General features: G+C 46.4%; 1 protein-coding gene across 1 annotated transcript in view; it reads right to left on the minus strand.

The window, feature by feature from the left end:
• Positions 1-881: 881 nt before the first annotated feature.
• Positions 882-21,901, minus strand: part of COLGALT1 (collagen beta(1-O)galactosyltransferase 1) — a 34,081-nt gene continuing 13,061 nt past the window's right edge. Inside the window, exons 6-12 of the mRNA XM_081898131.1 lie at positions 18,702-18,821; positions 8,548-8,624; positions 7,712-7,818; positions 6,863-6,995; positions 4,368-4,495; positions 3,596-3,802; positions 882-1,647 (exon numbers count right to left, since the gene is read on the minus strand). Of these exons, the coding sequence (XP_081754257.1) occupies positions 1,380-1,647; positions 3,596-3,802; positions 4,368-4,495; positions 6,863-6,995; positions 7,712-7,818; positions 8,548-8,624; positions 18,702-18,821 (1,040 nt within the window). The 3' untranslated portion in view covers positions 882-1,379. The remainder of the gene's footprint in view (positions 1,648-3,595; positions 3,803-4,367; positions 4,496-6,862; positions 6,996-7,711; positions 7,819-8,547; positions 8,625-18,701; positions 18,822-21,901) is intronic.

The raw sequence follows: 21,901 nt of genomic DNA on the forward strand, positions 1-21,901 counted from the left end.
GGGGGCAGAACTTCCACAGTCTCGCCAGCTCTGCTGGGGATCTCCCATCCCATCCAGCTGCAACCCTTCCACCTGGTGACATGATGCATCACACACCATCTGCTTCAGAGTTGGATGATGCTTGCTAGCATGCCACAACCATGCTTTCTGAGGCACCTCTGCTGTCACCAGAAGGGGCATCATGGTGGTATGTCCTTCCAGGATGGGTGAAACTGCAACAAGGCTGACATTGAGCTGTGTCTTTTAGAACCTTCCAATGTTCCTTACAGGATCGCTAACACTACCTTGCAAGCCTCTCCCTCCTCTCCCCTTTCTTCACCCCATTGAACTGTTCCAATGTTTCTCCAAACTTCAGGAGCCTTTGGACTAATAGTCTTCAGCATGCAGATCTGGGGCCCACCTTTTTAACTCTGATCTGCAACATGAGGCTCATTTTAATTAACTATATCTTACCCTCTCTTCCCCAGCCCCACATTTTTTATTTTGAAAACGAACAAAAATAATAATAATGGTGGAGTGCTGCAGGCGCAACCCGCCTTGAAATGCTGTCCCACAAGTTGAAGGGCAATGCTTTATATTTGCTTGTCACAATGTATGAAGGGAAATGTGGCTCCAACTATGCCTCCCACGATGGATGGCACCTCCCACCATGCATCTCTGACCACTGGGGAGTGAAAGCTACAACCTACCAAGGCACTTTGTGTCTCTACAGAGCAAATCAAGAGACATGGTAGGAAAAACATTCATCAGCCCAAGGGAAACAAGGACATTTCTGACTTTCCACATCAAAACTGGGCATTGCAATCTCAGCACAGACAAGGCACACAGAAAGGGGAGGGGAGGGGAATCAGGATTCCACAAAAATGAGATCTGAAACTGTCACCAGTAAAAAAATTATATAAAAATAACTGGAAAGGTTTGAAACGTACACCAAGATAAATGGTTTGTCTGACACAGAGAATCATTGTGCTGTAGTCTGCAAGTCTGGCCTGCATTTTTTCAAGGACTAACCACTCTTGCTTCTTCCAGAACATATAGGGCTCCCTGTAGGAGCCAGTACCAATTCTTCAAAGAATAAAACTTCTCTTACACAACTGAGTATGGAAAGATCTCACCCACACCACTTCCAAAACAGAGGGTGGGAGAGGTGGGGGATGGCACAGCTATGTAAACCAAACGATTTCTGTTGCAGGCTCTGCATGGCAGAGGGAGTGGAGCTTGCCATTATTGCTTTGCCACAAGGTGTGATGAAAGATGTGGATCCCACAGTGAAAAGCGAGGGAAGCAACCCATAAACCCTGAGAAAGGGAAAAGCCCTCCCTGCCTCATGCCACACCATGCCCTCCTGCTCAGCCCCCTTCATCTGTGCCCCAGCAGGGTCATAGTTCATCACGGGCTGTGCTGTCCAGAGGGGACTGGAGCACATTAGAGTTCTTGGCTTCACTGCTCAGCTCCTGCTGCTCCTTCATCTTCTGGGACTTGGCCCGGTCCCAGTCAGTTTTGATGTTCTCATTGTTCCACACCACAGAGGTTTCCGTGTCGCTGATGTAACCATCGTCTCCTGTGTAGTGCGTTGGGAAGACTAGCAGCGGTTCTACAGAGAAGGCCAGCAAGTTCCGGTTCTCAAAGTGCTCCATATACTCAGAACTGTAGGAGAACAAACATCACATGAAAAGAGCTGCTTCTGGAGATACATCTCTGCCACACGTGTAGGTCAAACAACTAACTGCACAAAAGTATGACTCCTGGAGTTACATGAGGCAAACCATGAACCCCCTTTGAAGAGAAGGAATGCCTTCTCCTCACTAGCTAAGTTTGTCTTAGTTTTCTGACGCGCTAGAAAGATGAAACTTCATAATTTCACTTCTCGGTAAATACAAGGGTCTACTGTACAAATATCTTCTGCTAATATAACTTTCTCTACTCATCTTGCTTATTTGGACCAGGTTTCCTCAGTGTTAGATATTTTTTCACATTCTTGTCTTCCTGTGAGAGAATCAGCTCCTTGGGCAGCTGTTATGTTCTAGAACACTCTTGATTCTTCCAGCAGAAACATATTAGAAGCTGTGATATGAAAGCTAAGAGCTAAATTGCACCTTAAAGGTTGGTTATGGGCACAACAACGGAATGTCTAGGTGTGCTTTTTTATAACAAGAATACATAGCTGAAAATGAATGAACTGCAACTGAAATATTATGTTCATTTTTTACATGGTCTAGTCCTTCCCCTGCCCGCCCCCCCCCCCCCAATATTCTTAAGAGGGTCTCTTCACCAGTGTTCAGAGAGTAGCTGGAAAGAGGGAGGCAGGAAAAGGTCCTCCTTTCCTTCCACTCTACAGTTCTAATCTGAAATCTTAGGTGCAGTACTGTGCCCAGAGCTCAGAAACTGCTTGTGCTGATCAAATTGTGTATCTCAAAATGTGCCTAGAACAATGGGAGTTTTGAACATTGTTTAGAAGAGTGAACCCTACCTAGAGTGAAGGCTACCTAGGCAAAAGCTACATAAGATTCCACAGAGAATTGATTCCTACCTTCTCAAAGAGTACAATCATCTAGCCCAGGAGTTGCTAATGCAGTTGCTCTTCAGATGCTTGGACTCTGGCTCCCATCAGCCCCAGCTAGCCTGGCCAACAGTCAGGGATGATGGAAGTTGCAGTCCAGCAACCTCTTGAACTGGCTACCCCTGATCTAAGCACACTGAGGGAAATCCACTTCAGCTGTCAAGTGTTCTTGGCTTCAGATAGATGGCATGGCCAAAGAAGATAGAAACCAACTTGGAACAAGGCAAGGGAGCAAGAGAGCAAAAACCATTTTCCAAGCAAGAAATACATGCCAGGACAGAACCTACAGATGAGACAAAAGCAAAGGTGTCCATGCCAAACTAAAGAGGAGGTGTGCGACAGGACTGTGGAAGGAAGCTCAGACAGGCCATCCTTCTGGCCCAACAGGCTGCCACTTAAAATCCTTCTGTAAATCAGGAGGGCCTACAACTATTACCTGCTGCCTTGTGATACATATTTGGGAGAAGAAAAGGCTCAGGAGTAAACCCTACACAAATCTGGAGTGGAGTGTACTAGATGGCGCCTTGTATGCCTCCTTCCAGCAACTACTGCAGTCCAGCTGGTGCCAAACGTCTTGATCTGCTTTCCTTTGAACCACATCAGCGAGGCCAAGAGGTCTTGTTGCCTGGGCATCCCAGGTCCTTCATACACACTGCCCAGGTGTGTCCCAGGAAGGTCACTTCGATGCTGCTAATATAGCAAAAGCAATGCAGGAGGCAGCAGTTACAAGTCACAAGACTCTGCAGCTGGAGCAGGCCCTGGCCATTTGACTTCCATTGTCTTGAGACAGATGAATGCCAACAACTTCTATCCAACAGAACAAAAAAAATTCCTTCCAGTAGCACCTTAAAGACCAACTAAGTTAGTTTTTGGTATGAGCTTTCGTGTGCATGCACACTTCTTTCTGTTATCCAACAGAAAACAGCAAAGGACTCCTCTCTATCTCCCTCTTTTAAGAAGCTACATCTCATGTGCACCCTGCTCCTTCCTGCCCAAGGCCACAGGCCCCTCTTCCCCTCCCAGCCCCAACCTTACACAGGGTGTTTGTCAAACATGACAGGTAGGAACTCGTCCACAGGCAGCATCTTGGAGAGGGGCTGGGCGTCCAGGAGCTTCTGGGCCCCCTGGAGGGAGATGACGTAGGCCAGGGTCCAGTAGGAGTAGTCCGCTTCCACCAGATTACGGACGTGGGGCACGGCTTTCTCAGGATGCTCCACTTGCATGCGCTTCCGGCCAATGTAACTAAAGGCAAGCAGAGATTGAGATCATGACACTTCTTCCCTTTGAATCATATGGGGGCAGCCTGCAGGCAGACCTCCACTGCTCTCCATGCAGCCCACCAAGCCCCAGGGCGCCCCCCCCCCCGGCTGCTCAGCCACCAGCCATCAGCAGGGAAAAGGTTGCTGTCCCTGCACTGCTAATGGGGTTCCTGGCAGACAGTGCTGCAGAGATTAAAGTGTGAGTGTGTAAGGCAGGTAAACAGGAGTGAAAGGCATGGGGGAAACTAGGTGCCTATGAGTGTGAATGGCAGGGCAGATATCATAGAATCTTAGAGTTGGAGAGGACCCTGAGGGACCAACCCCCTGCAATGCAGGAACCTCAACTTAAGTATCCATGACATATGGCCACCCAACTCGTGTAAATGTGAAAGGGAGCAGGGAGGATGTTGGTCCCTTAACTCCCCGCTCCTGCCCACATGAATCCCCCAGAAGCAAAAATGTTGCCCAACTCTGCCATACAAGATTCCCCACTGACGGATGCTTTTGCCAAGACTTCCCGCTGCCTGAGTCAGCACTTCCGTACTTACATCAAATCCCAGTCCAGGCCCTCCTCTTCTAAGTCATAGATGAGGTTCATCATGCGTCGCTTAAAAAAGATCTCGAAGCGCAGGTCATCCTCAAACACCACCGACTTCTCCAGGCCTCTCTCAACAACCTAGCAAAAATCAGCACACGTCACTGTTTATTGATTCATTTATTTCATGAAAATATTCCCATCGTGTTTTCCCACTAAGGTGCTCAAGGGGTTAAATCTGCTCTTTCTTGGACCAAGTTATTTTTGGCTGCTTGGCTTGAGTTTGATGGTCACAGAGAGGGGCAAGAAGTCATGCAGGGGACTGATGATTTTGAGTGGCAAATATCCCCTAAAGGTCCCTTTCCTTTCTAGATCATCACACCATGAATGTTTTCCATATTCTAGCTGATGTAATAATCCAATGTGCCCAAGAGGTGGCAGCACATACTAAAAATGCAGTGGAATCCGGTTCTAAGGGATTCCTTCCTGCTGCTTTGGAAGACTGCAAGCAAGCAAGGCCACACAGCAGACCCCAAGTCTGGCTCTTGTGCCAAAATAAGGCCAGCATCCCACTTGTGCCAGCACAACAGGGACCGCTCTGGAATTCTGTGTAACACTAAAGCCCCCATGTTTCTCCACTGATGGAAATTGGTCCAATGCATATTGCTTCATCTCCTTTTATATCTGTATCTTGGGCCAATAATACAATTGTTGCCTAAACTGAACCATTTTCACCCATTTCAAAAAGGATGAGGAGACCAATGGAAGGTTGCAGATCTGCATCTGTAGAAAGGCATTTCTGTTTCCAGATCTTAGTCACTTCCAGAATGCTAATCTGCAGCATTCAATAGGCTCCACACAGAAGGTAGCCACTTACGTGAGCTCTTCAGTATGCAAGAAGGCCAGAGAAGGCACTGTGTTTACCAACTACCATTTTAAAACATCCACTCACTGAAATCCCGTGCCACATTAACCCACATTCTGCAACACAAAATGCTAAATTCTGCAACCTGCGTGAATTATGTAAATTAGGCATGGAATGGTACACAAGCCCCACACACTTTCTGGAAATCTTATAGTGGGGATGGGAAACCTGTGGCCCTCCAGATTCCCAGCAGTCCCAGTCAACACGAGGAAATGGATTATGGAACTTGTAGCCCATCATCACCCCAGAGCCACATGTTCCTCATCCCTGTCCTACAGAGAGATCTGTCAACCCCATGGGCCACAAACTTTGAAGCCTAGCTAGGAGGATTGGAAGCTTGCCTACTCCCCCAATGAAAGGGGAGATTCTTTGGGAACTGGATTCTGTGCCAAGTACTGTGTCTTGCAGTCCTTAACTGCTTGTGCAGAACCACACATATACACCCGTTTTGAAAGTTTCATGGTTGGGAACAGATGACCTAATCTCCTGAAAAGACAGACTATGCCTTGCTGTTTGACATAAACATAATTTTTGGATTTGGTTTGTGGTATTCAAGAGTTCAGTTCCAACTAAGTCGATCTCATAAATGTCGTTTGGAACGCTAGGCACCTTTCCAGTTAGGAGTTTGATCTGGCCTTCCACAAACTGTCATGCAGATCTTTTTTGGTTGGAAGATTAAATAAGAAGAGTTTGTTTTAAGAACCTCTGCGCATTCTATGTCGAGCTTAGTTCTTGTTGCCATTTCACTTTGGTACTTTGGTGTTCTGTTAGTGCCTGCTTGTTATTAACTGATAAGCTGTGGACCTCTTTGGATAATTGGGTTATTTGAGAGGCAATACCTCTAATTTGTTGCAAGATATGCTCAACCGTTCTTGAATTTGGAGTTAATTGGGTGCTCTCCCTACTTGTTATTCCTTCCTCTCTTAGAGGCACAGGGTCAACTTGTCCCATTGTTGGATCCAGTATTCTCTCCATATTCATAATCATCTTTAAGGAGAGAAAATCGTTTTTTTGTTGGAACTGTAAAAGCAGATTTATTTTAAAAAGTCCTCCATTTTAGATTGTTTGGAATCTAATTAGATTGGTGAGAGAGCTGCTTCCTCTGGGTCCCTGTAGCGTTTACTAGCAGGCATAGTGTTGCGGTGGGGAGTAAACAAGGAGAGGTTTCCTTAACCGAAGAAGAGAGAAAAAATAGAAAGTGCTCAGTTTGTTCAATTTAAGAGCTTCTCTGTGAGGTGACTGCCAGGAGTTCCAGGAACAAAGTATTAAAGGGAGCTGGCGGTTAATAGCTAGCAGCTGGCGGCCTGCCCAGGATGCTTCACAGAACTTGCCCAAGGTGTTTCTCATAGCATAGATAAGAGGGTGCTGATAGAATCCCAATAGGTTGGTAAGTTTAAAAGTAGAGAAGTAAAAAAGAAAAGAAAAAAGGAAATATTACTTCCCTGGGTAGCAACCAGCGCTAATTACAGTCCTGTTATCTGCGGAGCTTCGAAGCCTGCTTGCCAAGCCGTTGCCATCTTGGAACCGCGCCTGAATAAATAATTTAAAAATGGCCGCTGTTTGACATGATGAGCATCACTTACCTCTTGCCAAACCTTATAGTGGCTGAGGAAGCAACCCAATTCCCCCTTGGTGAGTGGACGCCCATGGTATGGGTCCTTGTAACCTGGCAACATCTTAATGCCCAAGTCTTCCACCTGGCTGGTGTTCATTGCTCTGAGGACAGATGGAATGAAAGAATAAAGGACAGTCAGTAGAATACAAGCTATTCATGAAGAAAGCGGCAAAGATACATGCCAAAGATATATGGCTGTGTGATCTAGGGTGAAAAATAATGCAGAAAGAAAACAATTCTCTTTCCCTAGATCAACTTCTGTTGGTGCAGAAGCTTCCAGCCAGCGCAGAGTTCTTCACTGAACAGAACAGAAAAGCAGTCAAGCCCAAGAAGCAGGGTTGTGTGCCACTCAAAAGCTTGCCTACTTCTTTCTACAGCCGCTGAAGTTTCTCCAACACAAGATTTCACTTCCCCTGTTATTTCTGTGAGCAATTTAGCAGCAACATCTTTTGCTCCGTGCAAGCGAAGATTAAACAAGGAAGATAAAGAGCACAGGGTGTTGTCTTTGGGCAGATTAGTTTCTGCTTTGGCCACGACTGGCCGGAGATCTTGGGGGTCCCAGGCAGAAGACCCTTCATGTCAAACCTGTTGCCCTAGAGCCTTTTTCACTGCAGATCCAAGACCTTCTGCAGGTTGCAAAGCAGGGGCTCCAACCCCAAGCTACAGCCCCTCCTTTTAGATATGGTGAGTGTGAGCCCATTCCACTACAACACCATTGGGCCCCTAAGTACACAGGATATTGGCATGGCTAAGGTCAAGCACCCTATTCCACCCTGGACACTCGCCCTTTTTGTCTTTGTCCCAGGCGGGCACTCACTTGCCATCCACAGCTTCAACCACTTTGCAGTCTATCTCCTGCTCATAAAGCGCCCGCAGCATCCGCTCCCGCCGGTCGGTCCGACGCTTCAGGTTAATCATGAAGACCTGGGAAAGGAAGCATTGCGGCGTCAAGAATGCAGAGCGATGGCCCACTGTGGCAGAAAGGCAGAGGAGGGAGCAAAGCAGCGCCCCAGGCTTTGCCATAGCTATGCAGGCAACCGAAGGACATAGCGGAGCTTTGAGGAGAGAGTCAGAATGGACTCTGCATTACTTCAGAATGTAGGCAGAAGATGCTGAGCTCCCTGCAAATGGCCAAGGAGCAAAGCAGGAAATAAGCTGGGCTGCAACCTTTTTGCTTGCAGGAAGTTTTCTTTTATGCAGGGGGCATTATAAAAGGGGATCTTCCTCTCCACACTTGCAACACACACCTGTAGTCTGAAGTGGTACAGTCCACTCTCATCCCCTTGGGATTCTGGCACCAGCTCTCTCATGTCTAGACATTTCCCCTATGGCACTACACTCTAAGATCTATCTGCAGAGCTGAACAAAGAAGGCTCCAGAAGTCAAAGAACCAGGGAAGCCTGCAACTTGGCTTTCAGAAGGCAGGATGACTGAAGGCAGCAGCATCACAGCCCACCAATGAAAAAGTCCCTCAAACTGCCCTCTACTAGGGCAAACCCAAAGGAAATCGCCCAGACCCCATGGAAGCAGATGTACATGATGGTGGAGATGACGACAATCAAGGGTCAGTCAAATTCTGTTCTCTGCTTAAATCCTGTGACTTAGATTATGCCATTCAAGCACATTCACACAGGTCTGCTTGTTTTTCCTCACCTCATCAAATCCCATCTTGTCGGGGATTTTAGGAGGCACAGATAGGTATCGAGAAGATTCCACTGGAGGGTTTTTAACTGTAGGGAAAGACAAAACTGGGTCATGCAGTGGGTCACGTGACCTGTCACCAGGTTTTCATTTAAGAAAAAGAAGAGCAGAGATGCATTTTATGACAAGCTCCCCCCAGATTCTTGGCCTCGTGTCAGATGCTAGGAAGGGCCATTGTTCGGCGGCAGAGCTTCTGGAAGATCCCAGGTTCAGTCCCTGCCATCTCCAAGTAGGGCTGGAAAAGACTCCCAGTCTGAATCCCCCAAGAGCCGCCTCTGGTCCGTGAAGACATTTCTAAGCCACATTAATAAATCTGCACCCTAAATTTTGATGTGGAGGCACATACATGAATTGTTCCCCATGAATGCCCAGTGCACCACGTAGTCCTGCAGCACTGGGTCTCCCAAACTTTCAGGGGGGAAATTGCTCACACCACACTGGTTTTTATATTGATAAGAAATACATTGGAAAACAAAAAGTGCTTGATTATAACATAGAACACAACTACTTTATAATATGATCAGGCAGGATCTAGAAAAGATAAAACAATGCAGCCACATAAGAACACAAATCATTCCCAAAATATTATAAGTATGGATACAAACTCAAAGAGAGGTGTGAACTTGCTTTTGCCTGGTAAACTTATTTATATTGGATCTTATTTGATACAAACAAACTCTTATCTCCTCGTCAGCACAAAGAAGCCTTTCTCTTTTCTGATCTTTCATATTTGTCAGAGCTGACAATCCCTGTTCACAACAATATGTTGCGGAGAACTGTAGAAAAACAAAACCAAAAAAAATCCTTCCAGTAGCACCTTAAAGACCAACTAAGTTAGTTCTTGGTATGAGCTTTCGTGTGCATGCACACTTCTGAAAGGATTTTTTTTTGTTTTGACTATGGCAGACCAACACGGCTACCTATCTGTAGCTGTAGAAAAACAGCTATACTCTTGAAGAGGGGCACGGATAGATATAACAAATATTTTAATACTATACTATACTGAAATGTTTAACTCTTTCTTTGTTTGTCCTTGAATCTTCCTGCCACACTTGCCTTCCTCTCTGCCACACCCTCTGAGAACCACTAAGAGGTGTCTAGGTGGATTTTTAAAATGGATTTTCTTCTTAGCCCAAGGATGGGGATCTTGTGGCCCTCCAGATGTGGCCGGGCTAGAACCCCCTTCATCCCTGACCCCTGGCAGTGCTGGTAGGGGCTGAGGGGAATTGTAGTTCAGCAACATCTGGAGGGCCAGTCTAGCCTTAGCAAAATGCAATTTTGACTTCTCATGAGCCCTAGGAAGACAGTTCACTCCCTCTGAGTTTACACTAACTTTGTAAATAGATCTCCAGGAAACCAGGCAAGGACATTTCAGAAAGTCCCTGCCCCTTGCCCTCTGGCTGCAAATGACAAGCATATGGGGGTGGGGGGAGACTAAAGTCCTTTTAAATTTATTTCCTTACATTTCATGGTTTTCTTTTCTCATCCCCTGGCCAATATTTTATCACTGTAGCTTGGGTTCAAGATTACCCCAAATATCTTCTAGTCAGATTCAAGGCTAAGTTGAAATGTGCCCTTGGCCGTTTCCTAGAGGGCGGGTGAGGGGATTTGGGCACAAGGCTGGCTCTCAGTGTGGGCTAGAAGCTTCGATGACATATCTTCCTCTAACTCCAAGTTCTCCCTTTAAAAAAAAAAAAGAAAAATCTTCCTCCACACAACCTTTTTCAACCACTATTTTCAACAGACTTTACTGTCCCACTCCTCACAGATACATTCCACAAGGCTGAAAGTGTGCCTGACAGCAAAGGCAAGGTCTTCTTCTTCTTACATGAATGTGCTTTTGCACATTTGCATTCCATGGAAGCACAGAAGACGAGGTCCTGTCCTGCCAAAGGAAAAGATCTGAAGGAGCAGCTGGGTGGGAGTTGGGGGGCAGGAATGTCTCTTTACCCTCCAAAGTCTTGTTTTTAGAAGGCTTCTATATTCAGACACCAGGCACTGCTATTTTGCCCATGAAATGACCAGTGCTGTGTTTTGCCAAACAAAAAACAAAAATCAACCCCCATTGTTTCAACACAAAGAGGATGCAACTTTAAAGAACCAAAACCAGTTGTCCATAGCAGCAGAAACATGCCTGAAACAAACCCCACTCCACTGGTAAAGGCAAATGTTGAGAAACTAAACGTTTTCTCCCCAACACAGTACCTTTCCACATGCAGAAAGGTTTTTGGCATGGCAGCCAAGCCATGTACATTCTGAGGCGGCACAGTCCACCTCAAAAGCAGCACCCTTGAATGGGCTCTTGGGGCCCACAAGCCATCTGCTACTTACAGAAGTTTTGCCTTCGAAGAAATCTCCCAAGGGAAGGTCAGCACAGAGAATGCCCCTTTCGGTTAGCGGAAAAACAAGCCGTTATTAATGAAAAGAGGGTGCACACGGAACTCTCCTACCTTCCACCTCAGTCACCTTCTCAAAGAGGTGACCATTTTGCCTTTAAGGGCAGTCAAATTTAGTGAAAGGACCTTTGTGTAGCTGCAGCCCTGTAGAAAGAGCGACTGTGAATCATCCCCAAGGGACGGAGTCTAGCAAACTCCTCCAGAACCCAAAGGAGGGGCGACTGCTACACACAAGCACCATTGATGGCAGAGGCTGCTCTGAGAGGCTTCACACAGGCCATGCGGGGCTGGTCAGGCTGCCTTGAACTGGAGAAGCAGAAAGCATGAGCCAGGGAAGAAAGGCTCTGGTCCAGTGTCCTGCAATTTCAGTGGCACTTTTGCAGCATGGTCCTATGCATCCCTATGAGTGTAGGGACGCAGGTGGCGCTGTGGGTTAAAGCCTCAGCGCCTAGGACTTGCCGATCGAAAGGTCGGCGGTTCGAATCCCTGCGGCGGGGTGCGCTCCCGCTGCTCGGTCCCAGCGCCTGCCAACCTAGCAGTTCGAAAGCACCCCCGGGTGCAAGTAGATAAATAGGGACCGCTTTCTAGCGGGAAGGTAAACGGCGTTTCCGTGTGCGGCGCTGGCTCGCCAGAGCAGCGATGTCACGCTGGCCACGTGACCCGGAAGTGTCTCCGGACAGCGCTGGTCCCTGGGCACACAACCCCAGAGTCTGTCAAGACTGGCCCGTACGGGCAGGGGTGCCTTTACCTTTACCTTTACCTATGCATCCCTATGAGCCATGTTGATTATCATTGGAGGCCCTTCTTCATGTGCTCCTCTGCAAGAGGATGGTGGCCACATAAGAACAGGGTCTTTTCTGCAGTGGCTCCCCATTTGAGGAAGGCTGCCCCGGGGAGGTTTGCCTGGCACATTCGTTGCATATCTTTAGGCAACAAGTAAACTGTTCATCTATAACCAGGTTTTAGACAGATTAAACAATTTGTGGCCTTTCAAACTTTGTGTCTGAGCTGAGGTTGTTTTGTCTGTTACACTTTTATTTTTTCTGTTTTTATACTGTAAACTGCCCTGTGATGCTCAGATGAAGGGCAGAATATAACTTTAATTAATAATAATAATAATAATAATAGATTGATGATTTAGTGAGGTTTACTCCCAGCTATAGAACCTTAACCTTAAGTTCCTTTTGTACCTTTATATGCTGTCTTCACAGCGCCAGACTTAAGGTTGTATTATGAAGCCGCAGCTTTCTGCTGGCTAAAGGATTGGCTACTTCTTGAGGACACTGATGTGCTAGATCTTGAAGGTTACAACAATGCTTTTGGTTGGCATGCATATTTGTGGTATGATAAAGTTAAGATCAATAAGGCCTTTAAGAACCATATTGTCAGAAAAGCAGTGTTTAATGTCTGGATTAAATATAAAGACTTACTGGAAAATAAAACACCAAGGTGGCTTTCACCTTTGGAAGCTAAGGCCCGAAAAGGAACCAATATGGAAGCCTACTGGCCAAAATATTGGGAACTGTTAGAAAAAGACGGAGATAATTGGAAATTGCAGAGTACGGAGAAAATGAAGGACAAAGTGCGAGACTGGTTACACTACGCTCAGATTAAGGAAACTTTTAAAAGTGACAAAAAGTTAGGATTCCAGGTGGAGAAATCGAAGTTGGAAACAGAACTGTTAGAACCTAAGACCAAGGTACTTTCAAGAATGTATAACTTGCTGTTGAAATGGAATACACAAGACGAAATGGTTAAGTCGGCTATGATAAAATGGGCACAGGATATTGGGCATAATATTATGTTTGAGGACTGGGAAAGGTTGTGGACCACTGGGCTGAACTTTACTGCATGTAATGCCTTGAAAGAAAATGTAATGAAAATGATATACAGATGGTACATGACCCCAGTTAAACTTGCTAAAATATACCATTCGTCAGATAACAAATGTTGGAAATGTAAGGAAAATGAAGGAACATTCTACCACCTCTGGTGGACTTGCCCTAAGGTGAAGGCCTTCTGGGAAATGATATATAATGAGTTGAAAAAGGTATTTAAGTATACCTTCACCAAGAAACCAGAGGCCTTTCTTCTGGGCATTGTTGACCAGAAGGTGCTAAAAAAAGATAGAACATTCTTTATGTATGCGACAACAGCAGCAAGGATACTACTCGCTAAGAATTGGAAAATTCAAGATCTACCCACACTGGAAGAATGGCAGATGCAACTGATGGACTATATGCAACTGGCGGAGATGACTGGCAGAATCCGAGACCTGGGAGAAGAAAGGATGGAAGAAGATTGGAAGAAATTTAAGATTTATTTACAAAAACATTATGAATTATTGGAATGTTAAAAAAGATGCTTAGTTATAAATAATTGGCCATCACTAAAATAGATTAGGAACTGATGACAAGAGAGATTAAGAAAAACAAATTTGCAGGAGAACAATTTTATTGTAACTAAATAAGCGGTTTTAAAATTTGGAAATAAGATGATAATTTGCTGGACAAGATTTATTAATGATGCAAATGGGAGTGGGAGGCGTGAGGAAGTTCAAAGAGGATATGAAATTTTGTCAAACAAAGTAATACTGTTATTGTTATTGGATGCTTTTTTTTTCTTTTTTGTAAAAACCTTAATAAATATTTATTAAAATATATATATATATATATATATATATGCTGTCTTCACAGCGACCCCTGGGAGGTAGGCCAAATACATTTCCCCTTTGACGGCCAGGAAACACAGGCTGAGAAGCAAAGCTTTGCCCAAGGCAGCATCAGGAAGTACAGAGAGCCGGCTGGATCAGGCCAACAATGTCTAGTCCAGCATCCTGGTCTCACAGCAGCCAACCAGATACCCATTGAGGGAAACCAGGAAGCAGAACATGAGCTCAACTGCTATTTGGAAGCCTTGCTGCCTCCAGAATGGCCATCCTGGCTAGGAGCCATCAACAGCCCTCTCCCTCCCCTCCATGAATGGGCCTAATCCTCTTTCAAAGCCATCCAAGTCGGTGATATGGCTGTCTCTGGGAGTAGCAAGTTTGACAGTGTGTTATGGGAAGAAGGACTTTCTTTTAGTTGCCCTAAACCTTCCAACATTCAGCTTCAACTTTCCTCTCTCCACGATAGGAGACTCACCTTTTCTCTAAAATAGGCATCCTCAAACTTTTTAGACAGTTCACTGTCCCTCAGACTGTTGGGGGCCGGACTATAGTTTGGAAAAAATGGTGCCTTCATTATACACCTTTAGGCGCCAGGCAAAAACGTTTCATTTTAGCCAGGCTTTGGGTTGATTTGATTGACATCCTATGCCCTTTTTAAATGTGGTTCTTTTTTGGGGGGGGGGGATGTTATTGGGTTGTTTCTATTTTGCTTATATATATATAATTATGGTTTTTTAAATTATGTTCTGTGAACCGCCCTGAGACCTCTGAGTATAGGGCAGTATATAAAGTCAATAAATAAATAAAACCTCAGTGGCAGTCCCAAATTCAACCCCTGGCATCCCCAGATGGCGTTGGGAGAGCCTCCTGCATGAAACCCTGGAGTGCTGCTGCCAGCCAGGGTAGGCAATACTGAGCAATGTTCTGGCTCGGTATAAGGTCTCTTTCTCCTCCTCCTCCTGTTGCAAGAGCTGGCTGCTTGTTGGGAGAGGCTGCCCATTCGCTCCGGCTTCGCCTGGGGCCTCCGCCTCCAGCCCATGGAATCCTGCCCTGGGGGAGGAGAGCGCTCTCAAGCTAACATGGCGACCCAGGCACCATGCGGCCCCCCGCCTCTCCGCAAGGGGGCTCTGAGGACTAAGCAGCGTGGCTGCACCTGCGAAACGGAGAGTCCAGAGCCAGAGGGTCCGCAGTACCATTCCCCGGCTGGCGCCTCTGCCTTAGCGGGGAGTGGGCAACTATAGGAAGGCGGAGGGGTCAGGAGCAAAGTTCCGCAGAACGCTTGAAATGCAGGAGACTACGAATCCCAGCATGCAATGCAGCCAGAGAGTATGATTAGGCCGAGCACGGAGTTGTAGCCAAATGCTTTCGTTGCGTTCAGTCAGAACGCTTTGCCGCCGCTTTGCTGCTCGCTGTAGGCCGCCTCCCCCCATCCCCCTTTGTTTGCCCCTGCTAGGCAGGCTGAGTTCAGGACCCTGGCAGGCCGGATCTGGCCCTCGGACCATAGTTTGAGGACCCCTGCTCTAAAACATCCCCAATGCTGCAACCTTTCTTCCTCGGGGAGTTGCTCCATCCTGTGGATCACGTTGGCAGCTCTTTTCTGAATCTTTTCCAACTCTACAACATCCTTTTTGAGGTGATTCTGCAGAATAATTCTGCGTCAGAAGAGAGTTTCAGAAGAGCTCTTGCGTATGGCACTGAGGCCCATCAAGTCCAGGACTCCCAGCAACCTGCATCCAGCAATCGCCAGACAGACACCTCTAGAAAGTCCCTGTCCCACGGCCAGTGCCCACTTCCCCCAGCAGTCTCTGTCTCTGAACCCGGAGGGTCCGCTTAGCTACCAGACATAAGGAGGAAAAGGTAGTGGCACCCGCCCTGTGGAACGCCCTCCCATCAGATGTCAAAGAGACAAACAACTACCTGACATTCAGAAGACATCTTAAGGCAGCCCTGTTCAGGGATGTTTTTAATATGTAACGCTGTACTGTTTTTAACACTTGATTGGGAACCGCCCAGAGTGGCTGGGGAAACTCAGCCAGATGGGCAGGGTATAAATAAATTATTATTATTATTATTATTATTATTATTATTATTATTATTATTATGCCAGGCTCTTAAACTGCAAGTTGGTTTTGTACTCCCCACAAATGGATAATGGATGACATCACGCCCAGGTTTCATTATGCATCTACATAAACTTTCCTCTACTCTTAGAAATGTGCACAACAGATCAGATGACCAAACCAAATAGCCACATGGCTTAGGAGCTGAGGGTCCTGTTCAGCCCTTCAGTCTCTCCGTGATTGTCCAAGGCAGAATTGCAAAACAGGAAAAAGCATGCCACTTTGCTCAAAGTGCATACATGTATCTGGGTCACATAACTTTGCCTTTATCAGCCCACAACCAGGGATTGCCCAGGTGCCAAAATTACAGTGGTGCCCCGCAAGACGAATGCCTCGCAAGACGGAAAACACGCAAGACGAAAGGGTTTTCTGTTTGCGAGTTGCTTCGCAAGACGAATTTCCCTATGGGCTTGCTTCGCAAGAAGAAAGCCCATAGGGAAATCTCCGGGGACCTCTTTTAAATGCTGGCGGTGGGGAGCAAAGCCTTTCGCCCCCCTCCGGCCTTCAGAAGAGGTCCAGGAAGGCCGGCGGGGGCCAAAAGGCTTTGCTCCCCACCGCCAGCATTTTAAAAGCGGTCCGGGATAGCAGGGAAGCGCTTCCCCTCTGTCCCCAGAGATTGCGGGGCAGGCAACGGGGAGAAGCAATCTTCTCCCTGCCACCCCTTGCTTTAAACAGGTCCGGGGACAGAGGGGAAGGTGCGCGGCGCTTCCCCTCTGTCCCCGGATGGTCTCCATAGGAACGCATTGATTGATTTTCAATGCATTCCTATGGGAAACCGTGCTTCGCAAGACGAAAAACTCGCAAGAAGAAAAAACTTGCGGAACGAATTAATTTCGTCTTGCGAGGCACCACTGTAATTGATTAACTGATTGCCCAGAAGCATGCGGAGCCCTTCCTATAGCAAACCACCAGTGAAGATGTCAAAAGCTCTGCCAAAAGTAAGCCATCCTCGCTCTCCCCTAAGGAGGGCTGGGTGATATCTGGTTTTCAACATCACAATATATCACCAGCTAAATATCACAATATCTCAATATATCTGCGGTGGCAGAGGGCCTTGCTGGGGGGCCCCGGAACAGTGGAGGGTGCACTTCACTTCCCCCACAGCCGCCGAGGGCCTTGAGGGTCCCAGCAGCGGTGGAGGGCCTTAAAATGCAAGGAAGTAGTAGATGAAAATATGAAATAAACTTCCATATAATATATTTAATATATTTTCAACCAATTTAAAGAGTAGTTTGTGATTTATTAGTCAAGTTGCATCTGCTTTTCCCACTCAGAGGTCTAAGTGGAATATTTGCATGCTTAAGCCCCACTAAATTCAACTAAACTTACTTTTCCTTTCCTGGGAGTAAGCCTCTTGAATTCAGTAGGACTTATTTGCGAGTAGACACACATTTGCTTGCACTGCTTACCAACAAACACCCTTAGCATCATGCTCACATAGTACCCAACCTCCCATTTCAGCATAAGGTAGCCAGCTAAATCTTCTCCCCTCCACCCCTCCAGAAGGCCCCCCCAAAAGCCCTCAGCCCACCAATCTCTCTCTCTTTTTATCAAAGGCAGAGAGGGAGGGCAAACAAGCAAAAAGATAGTCTCCTTTAAAACAAAAAAAAACCCTTCCTTTTTAATATGGTGGAAAGCTATTTAGGGGGAACCAACAACATAAACACCCCCAGAAAATAAAAACAAAAACTCTTCCCCCTCTTTTTTACCACAGGTGGGGGTGAGTATGAGGAAGAAAGAAGAGCTTTCCAGTGCTTTATTTATATTCTTTGTATATTTTGCCACTGAATCACTGGAAAGACTCCAGTGAAGCCGACAGAGTTCCTAAGCTCAACAATTCCAGTGGTTTCCTTAAAAAAAAAAAAAAGCTCAGAGACTTTTGGGGTGTCCTGGTCTTTGCTTTTTGAAATATGGTAACCCTAAGGTGACAGACTTCATGGGACTAGCAGAGATGACCGGCAGAATCCGAGACCAGGGGAAAGAGACAGTGGAAGAGGACTGGAAGAAATTCAAAACATATCTTAAAAACTGTTGTAAAATTGAGGAGTGTTAAGATGTCAAGGGGTAAGAAGTAGAGAATTACAGCTGTAACTAATAAGTTTAAGGAAATCTAATGAAAGGGAACTAATAGATAAATTGACTAAAGGGTTGCTAAAGAATTGTGGAATAAGGATGCAGTGAAAGGGAGGTATGGGGAAGTCGGTATATGTTCAATGTTGTGTATGTTTTTGTTTTGTGTTGTGTTTGAAAAATGAATAAAAAATTTTTTTAAAAAAAATGAAATATGGTAACCCTAGATCTAGGGGACGCGGGTGGTGCTGTGGGTAAAAGCCTCAGCGCCTAGGGCTTGCCGATCGAAAGGTCAGCGGTTTGAATCCCCGCGGCGAGGTGCGCTTCCATTGCTCGGTCCCAGCGCCTGCCAACCTAGCAGTTCGAAAGCACCCCCGGGTGCAAGTAGATAAATAGGGACCGCTTACTAGCGGGAAGGTAAACGGCGTTTCCGTGTGCGGCTCTGGCTTGCCAGAGCAGCTTCGTCACGCTAGCCACGTGACCCGGAAGTGTCTCCGGACAGCGCTGGCCCCTGGCCTCTTAAGTGAGATGGGCGCACAACCCCAGAGTCTGTAAAGACTGGCCCGTACGGGCAGGGGTACCTTTATCTTTTACCTTTTAACCCTAGATCTGCTTAGGAGGGAGGAGGGAGAGAGTAAACAAAGCAGGAAACACAGCGCCTTGCTGAAACTCTTATCATGATGTATTCAATGATATGCACAGCCCCCACCTCCAGGGTAGTTTTCTAACCCTCCTCCTAACTCTTACACAAGGTAAAATCTGGTATCTGTTTATAAAAATTTCCTCTTTGGTTTAAAACAACAACTTGCAAAGTCCTTGCTAACTTTTGGCCAAGAGTCACATAGAACTCACCCATCACCTCCAACTGCACGTGCATGAAACTCTCCACCTCGTCGCGGAGGGTGCTGTGGGATCGCAGAGGCACGGGAAGGAAGCCATACACCTCTTTGTTGCACACGTACATCTGAACTTCTAAACAAAGCGGGGAGGAACCACAAAAGGGAGCACATAAAATCAAGATGTCATTGGGCAGCAGAAGACAGACCCCTCTCTGTATCCTTTCCAAGTCAAGGAGTCATGGCCATTGTTATGTTTCACCTCCATATGCATGAAGTTGGGCTAATTGGTGATTAAAATAAATTCTGATGGTACACTTGGCAGCCTACAAAATGCTCCAGTACCCTGTTCAAAGATTTAAAACTAGGTGGAGAACCAGCCCAAGGAATCTGCACTATTTGGGCTACATGCAATTCTACAGGAGCTCAAAATGTAGGAAGGGGTGCTGAAGTCAGCTTCCCAGGACTCTCGGGAAGCTTTTCTTCTTTTTCAAAGCTTCTAGCCTTTATGTTAATTCTCAATAGCAAAAGAGGTGCCTGAACGAAATTTTCTGTGGTTGGGGCACAGCTTCAGCACCCTTGCCTCTCCCATGACCAACAAACCCAGAGCAAAAAATTCAAAATATTAAAACACAGAAGAACAAAGTATGCAAAATAAGACCAATTTATGATTCCACCCCTCCACCCCTCAAGATGCACCATTTATATAGCTTGCAGAAATCCACATCTATTTTTTGTTTTTTGTTGTTGCTAGCAAGGAAAACATATAGCCCTAGTTACGGTGAGGAGCAAAGATCAAAGTAGAACTGGTTGTGCCTGGAAATCCCAAGAATGCCTCCTTGGATTCATGGATTTGTGTTTCTGTTTTGAAGGCACTTGCCTCAGCTGAACTGAACTGGCCCCAAGCAAGCAGGCAGGTAGCAAAGTAGATCTGCTTCTCCTTGCCCATGCAGCCACCTGATTGCCCATTCCATGGCAGCACTATCCCAGGTGCAGCAATATTTAAAGCGGAAATGGGGAACCTGTGGTCCTCCAGATGTTGTGGGAGTACAATTCCCATCCATTCCATCATGACAGCCAACAGTCCGGGATGAAGGGAACTGGAGTCCAGCACAATTCCCACCCCTCCTGTTTTGAGTCCCACGTGCAGGCAATGGGCCTTTTGGAAACAGAAGCTGCTTGGGAGAGACAGCACCTAGAAAGGAATGCTGTGATCACCAATAGTCAGCATGGATTTCTGAAAAATAAGTCATGTCAGACTAACCTGATCTCGTTTTTTGACAGAATTACAACCTGGTAGATGAAGGGAACGCAGTGGATGTAGCCTACCTTGATTTCAGCAAGGCATTTGACAAGGTGCCCCATGATATTCTTGTAAAGAAGCTGGTAAAATGCGGTCTTGACTATGCTACCACTCAGTGGATTTGTAACTGGCTGACTGACCGAACCCAAAGGGTGCTCATCAATGGTTCCTCTTCATCCTGGAGAAGAGTGACTAGTGGGGTGCCACAGGGTTCTGTCTTGGGCCCGGTCTTATTCAACATCTTTATCAACGACTTGGATGATGGACTCAAGGGCATCCTGATCAAATTTGCAGATGACACCAAACTGGGAGGGGTGGCTAACACCCCAGAGGACAGAATCACACTTCAAAACAACCTTGACAGATTAGAGAACTGGGCCAAAACAAACAAGAGGAATTTTAACAGGGAGAAATGTAAAGTATTGCACTTGGGCAAAAAAAATGAGAGGCACAAATTACAAGATGGGTGACACCTGGCTTGAGTGCAGTACATGTGAAAAGGATCTAGGAGTCTTGGTTGACCACAAACTTGACATGAGCCAAAAGTGTGAGGCGGCAGCTAAAAATGCCAATGCAATTCTGGGCTGCATCAATAGGAGTATAGCATCTAGATCAAGGGAAGTAATAGTGCCACTGTCTTCTGCTCTGGTCAGACCTCACCTGGAGTACTGTGTCCAGTTCTGGGCACCACAGTTCAAGGACACTGACAAACTGGAACGTGTCCAGAGGAGGACAACCAAAATGGTCAAAGGCCTGGAAACGATGCCTTATGAGGAACGGCTAAGGGAGCTGGGCATGTTTAGCCTGCAGAAGAGGAGGTTAAGGGGTGATATGATAGCCATGTTCAAATATATAAAAGGATGTCACATAAAGGAGGGAGAAAGGTTGTTTTCTGCTGCTCCAGAGAAGCGGACACGGAGCAATGGTTCCAAACTACAAGAAAGAAGATTCCACCTAAACATTAGGAAGAACTTCCTGACAGTAAGAGCTGTTCGACAGTGGAATTTGCTGCCAAGGAGTGTGGTGGAGTCTCCTTCTTTGGAGGTCTTTAAGCAGAGGCTTGACAACCATATGTCAGGAGTGCTCTGATGGTGTTTCCTGCTTGGCAGGGGGTTGGATTCGATGGCCCTTGTGGTCTCTTCCAACTCTATAATTCTATTCTATGATTCCCTTGAACTCCACACTCTTGTCCCTTGCCACGAGTGATGCCAGCTGATTGATCAGAGGGTGTGGTTGGGGGGGAAATGGCCTCATGGGCCAAACTGCATCCCCAGGGAAGGTAAGACTGACCCCCTGGCCAGATGTTCGCCACCTCTGGAGTAACAGAATCAGAGAATCATAGAGTTGAAAGAGACCACAAGGGCCATCGAGTCCAACCCCCTGCCAATAATTGCCACAGAATGCTATTTCCTAACAGCAGGGAGCAGCATGGGGCTATCCAATCTTCTTCTCCTGGCTTCAAAGAGCAGCAGTTGTATGTGATGAGAATGGAGTGTTTCTAGCAGGCAACAAGTTGGGGACTGAAGAAATACTGTGGCTCAATGGTGGAGGATGTGTCTTGCAAGCAAAAACCCTGAGGTCCAATCCTAGGCAGGGCTACGAGGGACTTTTGCCTGAAACCTCGGAGAGCTGTAGCCAGTCACTATTGATAATGCTGAATTAGACTGGCGAATAGTTTCATAGAATCATAGAGATGCAATGTTGGGAGGGACCACAAGGACAATCTGCTCCAACCTCCTGCAATGATGAAATCACAGTATGACTAGGCATATGGCAGCTTCCTGTGCCCCTATTTTCCAAGGCAAAATAAGGGAAAGTGTGCAGCTATGCTGAAGAATTGTCTGCAAGGCAGCTCAAAAAAGAAAAACCATCTCAATTAATCTTGTTGATCCTCACAAACAGATGCCTCTGCA

This window comes from Podarcis melisellensis (genome assembly GCF_964234715.1).
Source record: "Podarcis melisellensis genome assembly, chromosome: 2".
Taxonomy (NCBI): domain Eukaryota; kingdom Metazoa; phylum Chordata; class Lepidosauria; order Squamata; family Lacertidae; genus Podarcis; species Podarcis melisellensis.